The sequence below is a fragment of the Pseudophryne corroboree genome (genome assembly GCF_028390025.1).
Source record: "Pseudophryne corroboree isolate aPseCor3 chromosome 3 unlocalized genomic scaffold, aPseCor3.hap2 SUPER_3_unloc_5, whole genome shotgun sequence".
Taxonomy (NCBI): Eukaryota; Metazoa; Chordata; class Amphibia; order Anura; family Myobatrachidae; genus Pseudophryne; species Pseudophryne corroboree.
In genome coordinates this window covers 3,659,137-3,673,399 of record NW_026967541.1, presented here as the reverse complement: position 1 = coordinate 3,673,399, position 14,263 = coordinate 3,659,137, and the positions used below count along the sequence as shown (strand labels likewise).

Below are 14,263 nucleotides of genomic sequence, written 5' to 3'. Positions count from 1 at the left end.
GGGAACAGAAACAGGAGTACAACATAAAATACATAACCACTGCCGTGGCTCATAACAGTACCCTCTCCTGAAGGGTGGACTCCGGACTCTCCATATAAGCCAAGGGGAACAGAAACAGGAGTACAACATAAAATACATAACCACTGCCGTGGCTCATAACAGTACCCTCTCCTGAAGGGTGGACTCCGGACACTCCATATAAGCCAAGGGGAACAGAAACAGGAGTACAACATAAAATACATAACCACTGCCGTGGGTCATAACAGTACCCTCTCCTGAAGGGTGGACTCCGGACTCTCCATATAAGCCAAGGGGAACAGAAACAGGAGTACAACATAAAATACATAACCACTGCCGTGGCTCATAACAGTACCCTCTCCTGAAGGGTGGACTCCGGATACTCCATATAAGCCAAGGGGAACAGAAACAGGAGTACAACATAAAATACATAACCACTGCTGTGGGTCATAACAGTACCCTCTCCTGAAGGGTGGACTCCGGACACTCCATATAAGCCAAGGGGAACAGAAACAGGAGTACAACATAAAATACATAACCACTGCCGTGGGTCATAACAGTACCCTCTCCTGAAGGGTGGACTCCGGACTCTCCATATAAGCCAAGGGGAACAGAAACAGGAGTACAACATAAAATACATAACCACTGCTGTGGCTCATAACAGTACCCTCTCCTGAAGGGTGGACTCCGGACACTCCATATAAGCCAAGGGGAACAGAAACAGGAGTACAACATAAAATACATAACCACTGCCGTGGGTCATAACAGTACCCTCTCCTGAAGGGTGGACTCCGGACTCTCCATATAAGCCAAGGGGAACAGAAACAGGAGTGCAACATAAAATACATAACCACTGCCGTGGGTCATAACAGTACCCTCTCCTGAAGGGTGGACTCCGGACACTACATATAAGCCAAGGGGAACAGAAACAGGAGTACAACATAAAATACATAACCACTGCTGTGGGTCATAACAGTACCCTCTCCTGAAGGGTGGACTCCGGACACTCCATATAAGCCAAGGGGAACAGAAACAGGAGTACAACATAAAATACATAACCAATGCCGTGGGTCATAACAGTACCCTCTCCTGAAGGGTGGACTCCGGACACTCCATATAAGCCAAGGGGAACAGAAATAGGAGTACAACATAAAATACATAACCACTGCCGTGGGTCATAACAGTACCCTCTCCTGAAGGGTGGACTCCGGACACTACATATAAGCCAAGGGGAACAGAAACAGGAGTACAACATAAAATACATAACCACTGCCGTGGGTCATAACAGTACCCTCTCCTGAAGGGTGGACTCCGGACACTCCATATAAGCCAAGGGAAACAGAAACAGGAGTACAACATAAAATACATAACCAATGCCGTGGGTCATAACAGTACTCTCTCCTGAAGGGTGGACTCCGGACACTCCATATAAGCCAAGGGGAATAGAAACAGGAGTACATCATAAAATACATAACCACTGCTGTAGGTCATAACAGTACCCTCTCCTGAAGGGTGGACTCCGGACACTCCATATAAGCCAAGGAGAACAGAAACAGGAGTACAACATAAAATACATAACCACTGCTGTGGGTCATAACAGTACCCTCTCCTGAAGGATGGACTCCGGACTCTCCATATAAGCCAAGGGGAACAGAAACAGGAGTACAACATAAAATACATAACCACTGCTGTGGGTCATAACAGTACCCTCTCCTGAAGGGTGGACTCCGGACTCTCCATATAAGCCAAGGGGAACAGAAACAGGAGTACAACATACAATACATAACCGCTGCTTGTGGTTCATAACAGTACCCTCTCCTGAAGGGTGGACTCCGGACACTCCATATAAGCCAAGGGGAACAGAAACAGGAGTACAACATAAAATACATAACCACTGCCGTGGGTCATAACAGTACCCCCTCCTGAAGGGTGGACTCCGGACACTCCATATAAGCCAAGGGGAACAGAAACAGGAGTACAACATAAAATACATAACCACTGCCGTGGGTCATAACAGTACCCCCTCCTGAAGGGTGGACTCCGGACACTCCATATAAGCCAAGGGGAACAGAAACAGGAGTACAACATAAAATACATAACCACTGCTTGTGGCTCATAACAGTACCGTCTCCTGAAGGGTGGACTCCGGACTCTCCATATAAGCCAAGGGGAATAGAAACAGGAGTACAACATAAAATACATAACCACTGCTGTGGGTCATAACAGTACCCTCTCCTGAAGGGTGGACTCAGGACACTCCATATAAGCCAAGGGGAATAGAAACAGGAGTACAACATAAAATACATAACCACTGCCGTGGGTCATAACAGTACCCTCTCCTGAAGGGTGGACTCCGGACTCTCCATATAAGCCAAGGGGAACAGAAACAGGAGTACAACATAAAATACATAACCACTGCCGTGGCTCATAACAGTACCCTCTCCTGAAGGGTGGACTCCGGACTCTCCATATAAGCCAAGGGGAACAGAAACAGGAGTACAACATAAAATACATAACCACTGCCGTGGCTCATAACAGTACCCTCTCCTGAAGGGTGGACTCCGGACTCTCCATATAAGCCAAGGGGAACAGAAACAGGAGTACAACATAAAATACATAACCACTGCTTGTAGGTCATAACAGTACCCTCTCCTGAAGGGTGGACTCTGGACACTCCATATAAGCCAAGGGGAACAGAAACAGGAGTACAACATAAAATACATAACCACTGCTTGTGGGTCATAACAGTACCCTCTCCTGAAGGGTGGACTCCGGACACTCCATATAAGCCAAGGGGAATAGAAACAGGAATACAACATAAAATACATAACCACTGCTTGTGGGTCATAACAGTACCATCTCCTGAACGGTGGACTCAGGACACTCCATATAAGCCAAAGGGAACAGAAACAGGAGTACAACATAAAATACATAACCACTGCCGTGGGTCATAACAGTACCCTCTCCTGAAGGGTGGACTCCGGACACTCTATATAAGCCAAGGGGAACAGAAACAGGAGTGCAACATAAAATACATAACCACTGCCGTGGGTCATAACAGTTTGATTGTGAACAAAATGTCCCATTATGGGACTGGTGGGTATAGGTCACGCAGCTTAGCATTAAGTGCATCTATCTTTCCTTTAGTTGGGTCACCATAATCATTTGCAGAGAGATCAATACTGGTTGTGAGGGATTCTGCTAAATCCGCAGGTAAAGTATATAATATCTGTTTTAGATCTCTGCAAGTAAACTTATGTACATAATACACCTGTGAGAGGTACCTACAAGTGGCATTAGAGTTTTTCCTCGGGTCTGGGAATCCAGTTTTTACACTTAACAGATCAGTTTTTGATAGTGGGTAACTGACCTCAAATGAAGAAGCTGGTACAGCCGGGATTACAACGGTATCTCCTTCACCTTTCACTTCTGCCCTACCCGGTAATTTCATTGTGCGCATAGGATTCAGTGCTATGGTCTCACTGTCAGTATCTATGATGGCTTGGTCTGTAGGCACTTGTATGGTGTATGTTGCAAGCTGATCTTGTCTGACTGCCTCAATGATTTCTCTTGTCCCTATGCGGTGGAATACACGCTGTCCTGTGTTATTTAGTATTCTGTAATTAAACCTGGGTCCATCTCGGAGTGTTCTTATGGACTGTGCAATATGTCCTGGTATACTCGTGACATTGAGACATGCTTGATTACCACTTATATATACAGGAGAGGTCACTGGTGGAGTAGCAAAGGAAAGCTTAGGTAGCAGAAGCTGATAGAAATCAGGGGAGTTAGCAGATGGATGGGAGACAGGAGAAGCAGAAGAGTCATCAGAGATTATAGACAAGGTGTAAGATTTTCCTGTAATATGTCAATGTCTTGTTCTGTGTCACCATCTTGTTCTTGGTGTGGGCTTCTTTGGTCAGAGACATGTACCGTAGGTGGACTATGTGTTGTGTACTTGTGGATATTACAGGAGGGGCAGAGCCCTGGGCGTCCTGTGCTGGTGGAGGTATGTACGAAGGCTGTACAGCAGGAGGAAGTGCACTGTGATAAGCTGGAAACTGGATGAATGCTGTGTCATCCTCTAGGCGTGATATGTCATTAGGTGTATTCTGTAGTGACTAATTCTCTTACTGGATATAGAGGTGCTGGTGATGATGTGATATTGTTGTATGGTGGAGGATTACTATGTGGTTTTGGTGTCAGTACATGTGTCAATACAGAGGTTAATCTTAACGTTATCTGCAGTCCAGTTACACATTTCCTTTTTCCATAAATCTAAAACCTGCAAATGTTTAATGCGCTCATTAGGTTTTATAACTGACTTTACCCGTTTCTCAAGGCATTGAAGTACTACGGGGTCAAAACTGCCCGTGTTAGGAAATGGTACAGTCTCATCCTGTGTGATGTCATTCCACTTAGAAACATACTGGACACACGGTTGTCCATAAAGGCTGAACATACAAGTAACAGCAGTACTGTCATTACTCTCTGAAGAGTCACTTCCCATTTTTCAACAACACAGTATATTATTTCTCCCAATTTGTCGCCTGGACTGCTCTCTGTGGCCACAAAGAGTCTCAAATAGACAGCGTGTGAGCGTCTTTCAGAAATTTGTGATGCCAAACTATACGTTATATCAACAAGTGACTCACTTCTCTATTCCCTTATTCCTTCACAGGGAATACTATTCCGGAACTAAAACATCAAAATCCAAAACTAAACTCACTTTTCTATTCAAGCCGGCATAAATCCTACAATATCTTATCTATGTACTTTAGACTATCAAATAACATAATAACACAGCGGCATCAGTTAGGATAAGGCAATCAATTTCCCTTTATCTCAATGGTATACGCATACTATGCAGTACTATCAGTGCCTTGATAAACAGTGCAGAGATGAAAGAAAAAAAATCATGTAAAAGACATGACAGTACCGTAATGTGTTACTTATGCATGAATATGGATCGCAAGAACTCACCAACTGTTCCGAGTTCAGTATAACCAGCGTCCCAGCAGCCACAGAATACTTTGACCAGAGGCAGCAGAGCAAGGGTACAGGTATTATATATATATATATAAAAGGTATAGGTACCTCTGAGAGCAGCCGGCTGATGTCCCCTTTGTCTGTTACACCTGGGAAAGGTGGTCTGCCGTAGAAGCGGGTCGAAGTTAATCGGACGTTGCCCCCAAATGATAATGTCGATTTATCATAAAAAGAATTGGGAAGTTTCCGTTGCGATGATATTCAGCACATAGAATTTATTATCAAATAAGAGGCCACGCCTATAATTCTGCGCAGAGAAACGTGACCCAAGACAGACTTCATCAATGATACCTGTGCCTTCAGGGCATTTCAGGCTTACATATATATATAGTACCTGATTATACAATAATTCATAACTGATTAATCAATTGGGCATACATCTAGATATCATGGGGAACATGGATTGATTGATGGTGAATAACCGGAAGTGCCAAATATGGTCAGCTGAGCTAATTGCACAGCCGATCTTCTCCTGAAGATGGCAGACTGGCTCCATGAGTCTTGGATCTCCTAGTCACATCAATTGGGCTTCTCAATAGTCCTTGTCAGCATAAAGGTCATTCTTGTTCATCATGGCATGTTGTTTGTCCAAAGCAAAGATCCATCAGATATTCATTATCATGTCCTCTTTCTCCTGACATAAAACCCTCATAAAATGTAATTAAGTTCTGGATATCTAAATACAAGGGTCTCTATTGTTAGATACGAAGTCTCTGTCAGGTGATATAACATTTCCCCTTCTGTATATGGAACATATGGTGTAACTAGATCAGACTTCTGTCATTCTCACCGGTAATAATGTTACTTATACATTTCCCCTTCTGTATATGTAACGTATGGTATAACTAGATCTGACTCCTGACATTCTCACCAGTAATAATGTTACTTATACATTTCCCCTTCTGTATATGTAACGTATGGTATAACTAGATCTGACTCCTGACATTCTCACCAGTAATAATGTTACTTATACATTTCCCCTTCTGTATATGTAACGTATGGTATAACTAGATCTGACTCCCGTCATTCTCACCAGTAATAATGTTACTTATACATTCCTCTTCTGTATATGTAACGTATGGTGTAACTAGATCTGACTCCTGTCAGTCTCACCAGTAATAATGTTACTTATACATTTCCCTTCTGTATATGTAACGTATGGTGTAACTAGATCTGACTCCTGTCACTCTCACCAGTAATAATGTTACTTATACATTTCCCCTTCTGTATATGTAACGTATGGTGTAACTAGATCTGACTCCTGTCAGTCTCACCAGTAATAATGTTACTTATACATCACTTTCCTCCCAATAGCACTCACAGAACTTTACATTCACATTTACACAGAGCACAAGATACACAATAAGTAGAACAGAATAAAGACCTCAGCATGTGGGATGTATATTTAGGAAGTGAAGGAACATTAATGAAACAAGTTAGTAACAGTCATCAGTCTGTTTGTGGTCTCTAGGGTGGAGGTCTCTTGGACTGTGTGAGGCAGCAGGTTCCAAGGTCAGGGCTGCATAGCTAACAGATCAACCACAAATGAATTACAGCAGATTCTTGGTACTGCTGGTAACAGTCCGAGGGGGAGAGGTAATGCATTCCAGAGAAAGGGAGCAGCACGTGAAAAATCTTGGATAGGAGTGGGAGGAAGTAATCAGAAGACAGCGAGTCGGCGTGCATTAGCATATGGACCTGTTTCGCTAGGACTGAGTCACGGCCAACTGGCATCACCCACACCTGGAGCTCAGCTAGACATTTAGTATTGGTATTGTTTTCAGTACCTGGAGCAAAGACAGGTTATCTGCATAGTAGAGGTAAAGGAGGACATGACGTCTTATTATTTCACCCAGTAGCAGCATGTATATTGTAAAAAAAAAAACACAGGACATAGGATAAAACCTGAAGGAACAATGCAGGGAAATGGTGAAGATGAGTATACTCCAGAAGATTAAAATGGTTCCCCACCTGTGTGATGTCTACTGTGTCCAACAAGAGGTGATTTATTAATCACTCAGAGCATGCAAATGGTTTCAAACGTCTGTGAGTTCTCTCATGTTGAACAAGATGTGATTTCTGTATAAAACTTTTCCCACACTCAGAACATGAAAATGGCTTCTCACCTGTGTGACGTCTCTCATGTGTAACAAGATGTGATTTCCGTATAAACCCTTTCCCACACTCAGAACATGAAAATAGCCTCTCACCTGTGTGACTTCTCTCATGTGTAACAAGATGTGACTTGTGTGAAAAACCTTTTCCACACTCAGAACAAGAAAATGGCTTCTCTCCAGTGTGACTTCTCTCATGTGTAACAAGTTGTGACTTTTGTGAAAAACCTTTTCCACACTCAGAACAAGAAAATGGCTTCTCTCCAGTGTGACTTCTCTCATGTTGAACAAGATTCGATTTCAGTGAAAAACATTTCCCACACTCAGAACATGTAAATGGCTTCACTCCGGTGTGACTTTTCTCATGTATAACAAGATATGACTTGTGTGAAAAACCTTTTCCACACTCAAAACAAGAAAATGGCTTCTCTCCAGTGTGACTTCTCTCATGTTGAACAAGATTCGATTTCAGTGAAAAACATTTCCCACACTCAGAACATGGAAATGGCTTCTCTCCGGTGTGACTTCTCTCATGTATAACAAGAGTTGATTTCTGTGCAAAACATTTCCCACACTCAGAACATGAAAATGGCCCCTCTCCGGTGTGATTTCTCTCATGTGTAACAAGACATGATTTGTGTGAAAAACGTTTTCCACACTCAGAACATGAAAATGGCTTCTCTCCGGTGTGACTTCTCTCATGTTGAACAAGATTCGATTTCAGTGAAAAACATTTCCCACACTCAGAACATGTAAATGGCTTCACTCCAGTGTGACTTCTCTCATGTATAACAAGATATGACTTGTGTGAAAAACCTTTTCCACACTCAGAACAAGAAAATGGCTTCTCTTCGGTGTGACTTCTCTCATGTATAACAAGAAATGATTTCTGTGTAAAACATTTCCCACACTCAGAACATGTAAATGGCTTCTCTCCGGTGTGACTTCTCTCATGTCTAATAAGAGTTGATTTCACTGTAAAACATTTCCCACACTCAGCACATGATAATGGCTTCTCTCCGGTGTGACTTCTCTCATGTCTGATAAGAGTTGATTTCAGTGCAAAACATTTCCCACACTCTGAACATGAAAATGGCTTCTCTCCGGTGTGACTTCTCTCATGTTGAACAAGATGTAATTTCCGTGTAAAACATTTTCCACACTCAGAACATGTAAATGGACTCTCACCTATGTGAGTTTTCTGATGTATGACAAAATATGATTTGGATGTAAAACATTTCCCACACTCAGAACATGAAAATAGCTTCTCTCCGGTGTGACTTCTCTCATGTATAACAAGAAATGATTTCCGTGCAAAACATTTCCCACACTCAGAACATGAAAATAGCTTCTCTCCGGTGTGACTTCTCTCATGTATAACAAGAAATGATTTCCGTGCAAAACATTTCCCACACTCAGAACATGGAAATGGTCTCTCACCTGCCTTAGATGTCTGATGTGCAATAAGCTTTGTGTTCTGTGTAAAACAAGGTGCAGCTATAGAACAGGAAAACACTGTATCTACTGTCAGAGCTGTAACAGATGCACCAATATCAGAGTGATCAGGAGAACATTTCCCAGGATCAGAGGGATCAGCTGATAGAGCTGGATGTATAATTGGGGTAATGGGGTTATCTCCTGGAGAATCCGGTCTACTGTCATTATCTTTTATGTCACAATCCGGGGATAACATTAGATGTCCTTCTGAGATATTCCTGCTTGTGTGTCCATCTGCTGGAAATAAAATACATTTTGGAAATGTGAATTTTCATAAAACAATTAAAATCTGGTAAAGATCATGATCAAAACTGGAAAATTACTATAAAATGAGTAGACAAGACCCAGGGTGTTACATGGTACAATATATAATTCTGTAACAGACATTGTATCCAGTACTGTATTTCTAATATTGCTTTTATGTTTATCTTTAAAATAATACTAGGACGCTTGGACAGGAGTGTTCCTAACACTGAGAGATCATGTGGTATTACTAGAGGTGACATGGGCTGTGCAGTAATATAACATCGCCTGTGCATACATTTAGGTAACACTGAGATCATGTGGGATTACTACAGGTGACATGGGCTGTGCAGTAATATAACATCGCCTGTGCATACATTTAGGTAACACTGAGAGATCATGTGGGATTACTAGAGGTGACATGGGCTGTGCAGTAATATAACATCGCCTGTGCATACATTTAGGTAACACTGAGATCATGTGGGATTACTAGAGGTGACATGGGCTGTGCAGTAATATAACACCGCCTGTGCATACATTTAGGTAACACTGAGACATCATGTGGGATTACTAGAGGTGACATGGGCTGTGCAGTAATATAACATCTCCTGTGCATACATTTAGGTAACACAGAGATCATGTGGGATTACTAGAGGTGACATGGGCTGTGCAGTAATATAACATCGCCTGTGCATACATTTAGGTAACACTGAGATCATGTGGGATTACTAGCGGTGACATGGGCTGTGCAGTAATATAACATCGCCTGTGCATACATTTAGGTAACACTGAGAGATCATGTGGTATTACTAGAGGTGACATGGGCTGTGCAGTAATATAACATCGCCTGTGCATACATTTAGATAACACAGAGATCATGTGGGATTATATAGAGGTGACATGGGCTGTGCAGTAATATAACATCGCCTGTGCATACATTTAGGTAACACTGAGAGATCATGTGGGATTACTAGAGATGACATGGGCTGTGCAGTAATATAACATCGCCTGTGCATACATTTAGGTAACACTGAGAGATCATGTGGGATTACTAGAGGTGACATGGGCTGTGCAGTAATATAACATCGCCTGTGCATACATTTAAGTAACACTGAGAGATCATGTGGGATTACTAGAGGTGACATGGACTGTGCAGTAATATAACATTGCCTGTGCATACATTAAGTAACACTGAGAGATCATGTGGGATTACTAGAGGTGACATGGGCTGTGCAGTAATATAACATCGCCTGTGCATACATTTAGGTAACACTGAGATCATGTGGAATTACTAGAGGTGACACGGGCTGTGCAGTAATATAACATCTCCTGTGCATACATTTAGGTAATACTGAGATCATGTGGGATTACTAGAGGTGACATGGGCTGTGCAGTAATATAACATCACCTGTGCATACATTTAGGTAACACTGAGAGATCATGTGGTATTACTAGAGGTGACATGGGCTGTGCAGTAATATAACATCGCCTGTGCATACATTTAGATAACACAGAGATCATGTGGGATTATATAGAGGTGACATGGGCTGTGCAGTAATATAACATCGCCTGTGCATACATTTAGGTAACACTGAGAGATCATGTGGGATTACTAGAGATGACATGGGCTGTGCAGTAATATAACATCGCCTGTGCATACATTTAGGTAACACTGAGAGATCATGTGGGATTACTAGAGGTGACATGGGCTGTGCAGTAATATAACATCGCCTGTGCATACATTTAAGTAACACTGAGAGATCATGTGGGATTACTAGAGGTGACATGGACTGTGCAGTAATATAACATTGCCTGTGCATACATTTAGGTAACACTGAGAGATCATGTGGGATTACTAGAGGTGACATGGGCTGTGCAGTAATATAACATCGCCTGTGCATACATTTAGGTAACACTGAGATCATGTGGAATTACTAGAGGTGACACGGGCTGTGCAGTAATATAACATCTCCTGTGCATACATTTAGGTAATACTGAGATCATGTGGGATTACTAGAGGTGACATAGGCTGTGCAGTAATATAACATCACCTGTGCATACATTTAGGTAACACTGAGAGATCATGTGGGATTATTAGAGGTGACATGGGCTGTGTAGTAATATAACATCACCTGTGCATACATTTAGGTAATACTGAGCTCATGTGGGATTACTAGAGGTGACATAGGCTGTGCAGTAATATAACATCACCTGTGCATACATTTAGGTAACACTGAGATCATGTGGGATTACTAGAGGTGACATGGGCTGTGCAGTAATATAACATCACCTGTGCATACATTTAGGTAACACTGAGATCATGTGGGATTAGTAGAGGTGACATGGGCTGTGCAGTAATATAACATCACCTGTGCATACATTTAGGTAACACTGAGAACATGTGGGATTACTAGAGGTGACATGGGCTGTGCAGTAATATAACATCACCTGTGCATACATTTAGGTAACACTGAGAGATCATGTGGGATTATTAGAGGTGACATGGGCTGTGTAGTAATATAACATCACCTGTGCATACATTTATGTAACACTGAGAGATCATGTGGGATTACTAGAGGTGACATGGGCTGTGCAGTAATATAACATCTCCTGTGCATACATTCAGGTAACACTGAGATCATGTGGGATTACTAGAGGTGACATGGGCTGTGCAGTAATATAACATCGCCTGTGCATACATTTAGGTAACACTGAAAGATCATGTGGGATTACTAGAGGTGACATGGGCTGTGCAGTAATATAACACCGCCTGTGCATACATTTAGGTAACACTGAGAGATCATGTGGGATTACTAGAGGTGACATGGGCTGTGCAGTAATATAACATCGCCTGTGCATACATTTAGGTAACACTGAGATCATGTGGGATTACTAGAGGTGACATGGGCTGTGCAGTAATATAACATCGCCTGTGCATACATTTAGGTAACACAGAGAACATGTGAGATTACTAGAGGAGACATGGGCTGTGCAGTAATATAACATCTCCTGTGCATACATTTAGGTAACACAGAGATCATGTGGGATTACTAGAGGTGACATGGGCTGTGCAGTAATATAACATCGCCTGTGCATACATTTAGGTAACACTGAAATCATGTGGGATTACCAGAGGTGACATGGGCTGTGCAGTAATATAACATCACCTGTGCATACATTTAGGTAACACTGAAATCATGTGGTATTACTAGAGGTGACATGGGCTGTGCAGTAATATTACATCTCCTGTGCATACATTTAGGTAACATTGAGAGATCATGTGGGATTACTAGAGGTGACATGGGCTGTGCAGTAATATAACATCTCCTGTGCATACATTTAGGTAACACTGAGAGATCATGTGGGATTACTAGAGGTGACATGGGCTGTGCAGTAATATTACATCTCCTGTGCATACATTTAGGTAACACTGAGAGATCATGTGGTATTACTAGAGGTGACATGGGCTGTGCAGTAATATAACATCGCCTGTGCATACATTTAGGTAACACTGAGAGATCATGTGGGATTACTAGAGGTGACATGGGCTGTGCAGTAATATAACATCACTTGTGCATACATTTAGGTAACACTGAGATCATGTGGGATTACTAGAGGTGACATGGGCTGTGCAGTAATATAACATCTCCTGTGCATACATTTAGGTAACACTGAGATCATGTGGGATTACTAGAGGTGACATGGGCTGTGCAGTAATATAACATCGCCTGTGCATACATTTAGGTAACTCTGAGAGATCATGTGGGATTACTAGAGGTGACATGGGCTGTGCAGTAATATAACATCACCTGTGCATACATTTAGGTAACACTGAGATCATGTGGGATTACTAGAGGTGACATGGACTGTGCAGTAATATAACATCGCCTGTGCATACATTTAGGTAACACTGAGAGATCATGTGGGATTACTAGAGGTGACATGGGCTGTGCAGTAATATAACATCGCCTGTGCATACATTTAGGTAACACTGAGAGATCATGTGGTATTACTAGAGGTGACATGGGCTGTGCAGTAATATAACATCGCCTGTGCATACATTTAGGTAACACTGTGAGAGCATGTGGGATTACTAGAGGTGACATGAGCTGTGTAGTAATATAACATCGCCTGTGCATACATTTAGGTAACACTGAGATCATGTGGGATTACTAGAGATGACATGGGCTGTGCAGTAATATAACATCACCTGTGCATACATTTAGGTAACACTGAGATCATGTGGTATTACTAGAGGTGACATGGGCTGTGCAGTAATATAACATCTCCTGTGCATAAATTTAGGTAACACTGAGATCATGTGGGATTACTAGAGGTGACATGGGCTGTGCAGTAATATAACATCGCCTGTGCATACATTTAGGTAACACTGAGATCATGTGGGATTACTAGAGGTGACATGGACTGTGCAGTAATATAACATTACCTGTGCATACATTTAGGTAACACTGAGATCATGTGGTATTACTAGAGGTGACACGGGCTGTGCAGTAATATAACATCTCCTGTGCATACATTTAGGTAACACAGAGATCATGTGGGATTACTAGAGGTGACATGGGCTGTGCAGTAATATAACATCGCCTGTGCATACATTTAGATAACACTGAGAGATCATGTGGTATTACTAGAGGTGACATGGGATGTGCAGTAATATTACATCTCCTGTGCATACATTTAGGTAACACTGAGAGATCATGTGGGATTACTAGAGGTGACATGGGCTGTGTAGTAATATAACATCGCCTGTGCATACATTTAGGTAACACTGAGAGATCATGTCCACTGTGCGAGCACATCCAGTTGAAAAGGACGTGAGTGAAATCTTCCGAACTGAAGCGCCACCATTGTGCCTAAGAGGCGAATGCACAAATGTACCGAGACTGTGCGTGGCTTGAGCACTAATTGTACCAGATGACGAATAATCTGTACTTTCTGTTCTGGTAGGTAAATTCTTAGATTTACCATATCGAGAATCATACCTTGGAATTGAAGTCGTTGAGACGGAATTAGATGTGATTTATCGAAGTTGACAATACAACCGTGCTGAACTAGTACATTGTACGTTAGTAACGCATGTTGGAGGAGCATATGTTAAGACGGAGCTTTGAGGAGCAGATCGTCCAAGTACGGAACTATTATTACTCCCAGGGATCTGAGATGAGCTATCATCACAGACATCACTTTGGTGAATACCCGAAGAGCTGACGAGAAGCCAAACGGTAGAGCCTGAAACTGGTTATGGTTCTGCCGTATTGCAAAACGCAAGAACCTCTGATGAGGTGGCCAAATCGGAATGTGTAAGTACGCATCCTTGAGAT

At 42.2% G+C, this 14,263-nt stretch overlaps 1 protein-coding gene across 1 annotated transcript; it reads right to left on the bottom strand.

Annotated features, from left to right (window-relative positions):
• Nucleotides 1–6,681: 6,681 nt before the first annotated feature.
• Nucleotides 6,682–14,033, bottom strand: LOC134984356 (gastrula zinc finger protein XlCGF57.1-like). Its single transcript, XM_063949953.1, has 3 exons — nt 13,925–14,033; nt 8,622–8,714; nt 6,682–8,504 (listed from the first exon to the last, which is right to left on the bottom strand). The coding sequence occupies exons 1-3, from the start codon at nt 14,031–14,033 to the stop codon at nt 7,081–7,083; spliced, it is 1,626 nt and encodes a 541-aa protein (XP_063806023.1). The 3' UTR covers nt 6,682–7,080.
• Between the last annotated feature and the right edge of the window lie 230 nt (nt 14,034–14,263).

What these genes read in the sequence shown, in the direction of transcription:
- LOC134984356 (XM_063949953.1), bottom strand. Translation starts at nt 14,033, where the DNA reads ATGCTCCTCCAACATGCGTTACTAACGTACAATGTACTAGTTCAGCAC. An exon ending in TCAACGACTTCAATTCCAAG is followed by an intron (nt 8,715 to 13,924) that starts GTATGATTCTCG and finishes CATCTGTTACAG; the next exon opens with CTCTGACAGTAGATACAGTG. An exon ending in ACATCAGACATCTAAGGCAG is followed by an intron (nt 8,505 to 8,621) that starts GTGAGAGACCAT and finishes CTGAGTGTGGGA; the next exon opens with AATGTTTTGCACGGAAATCA.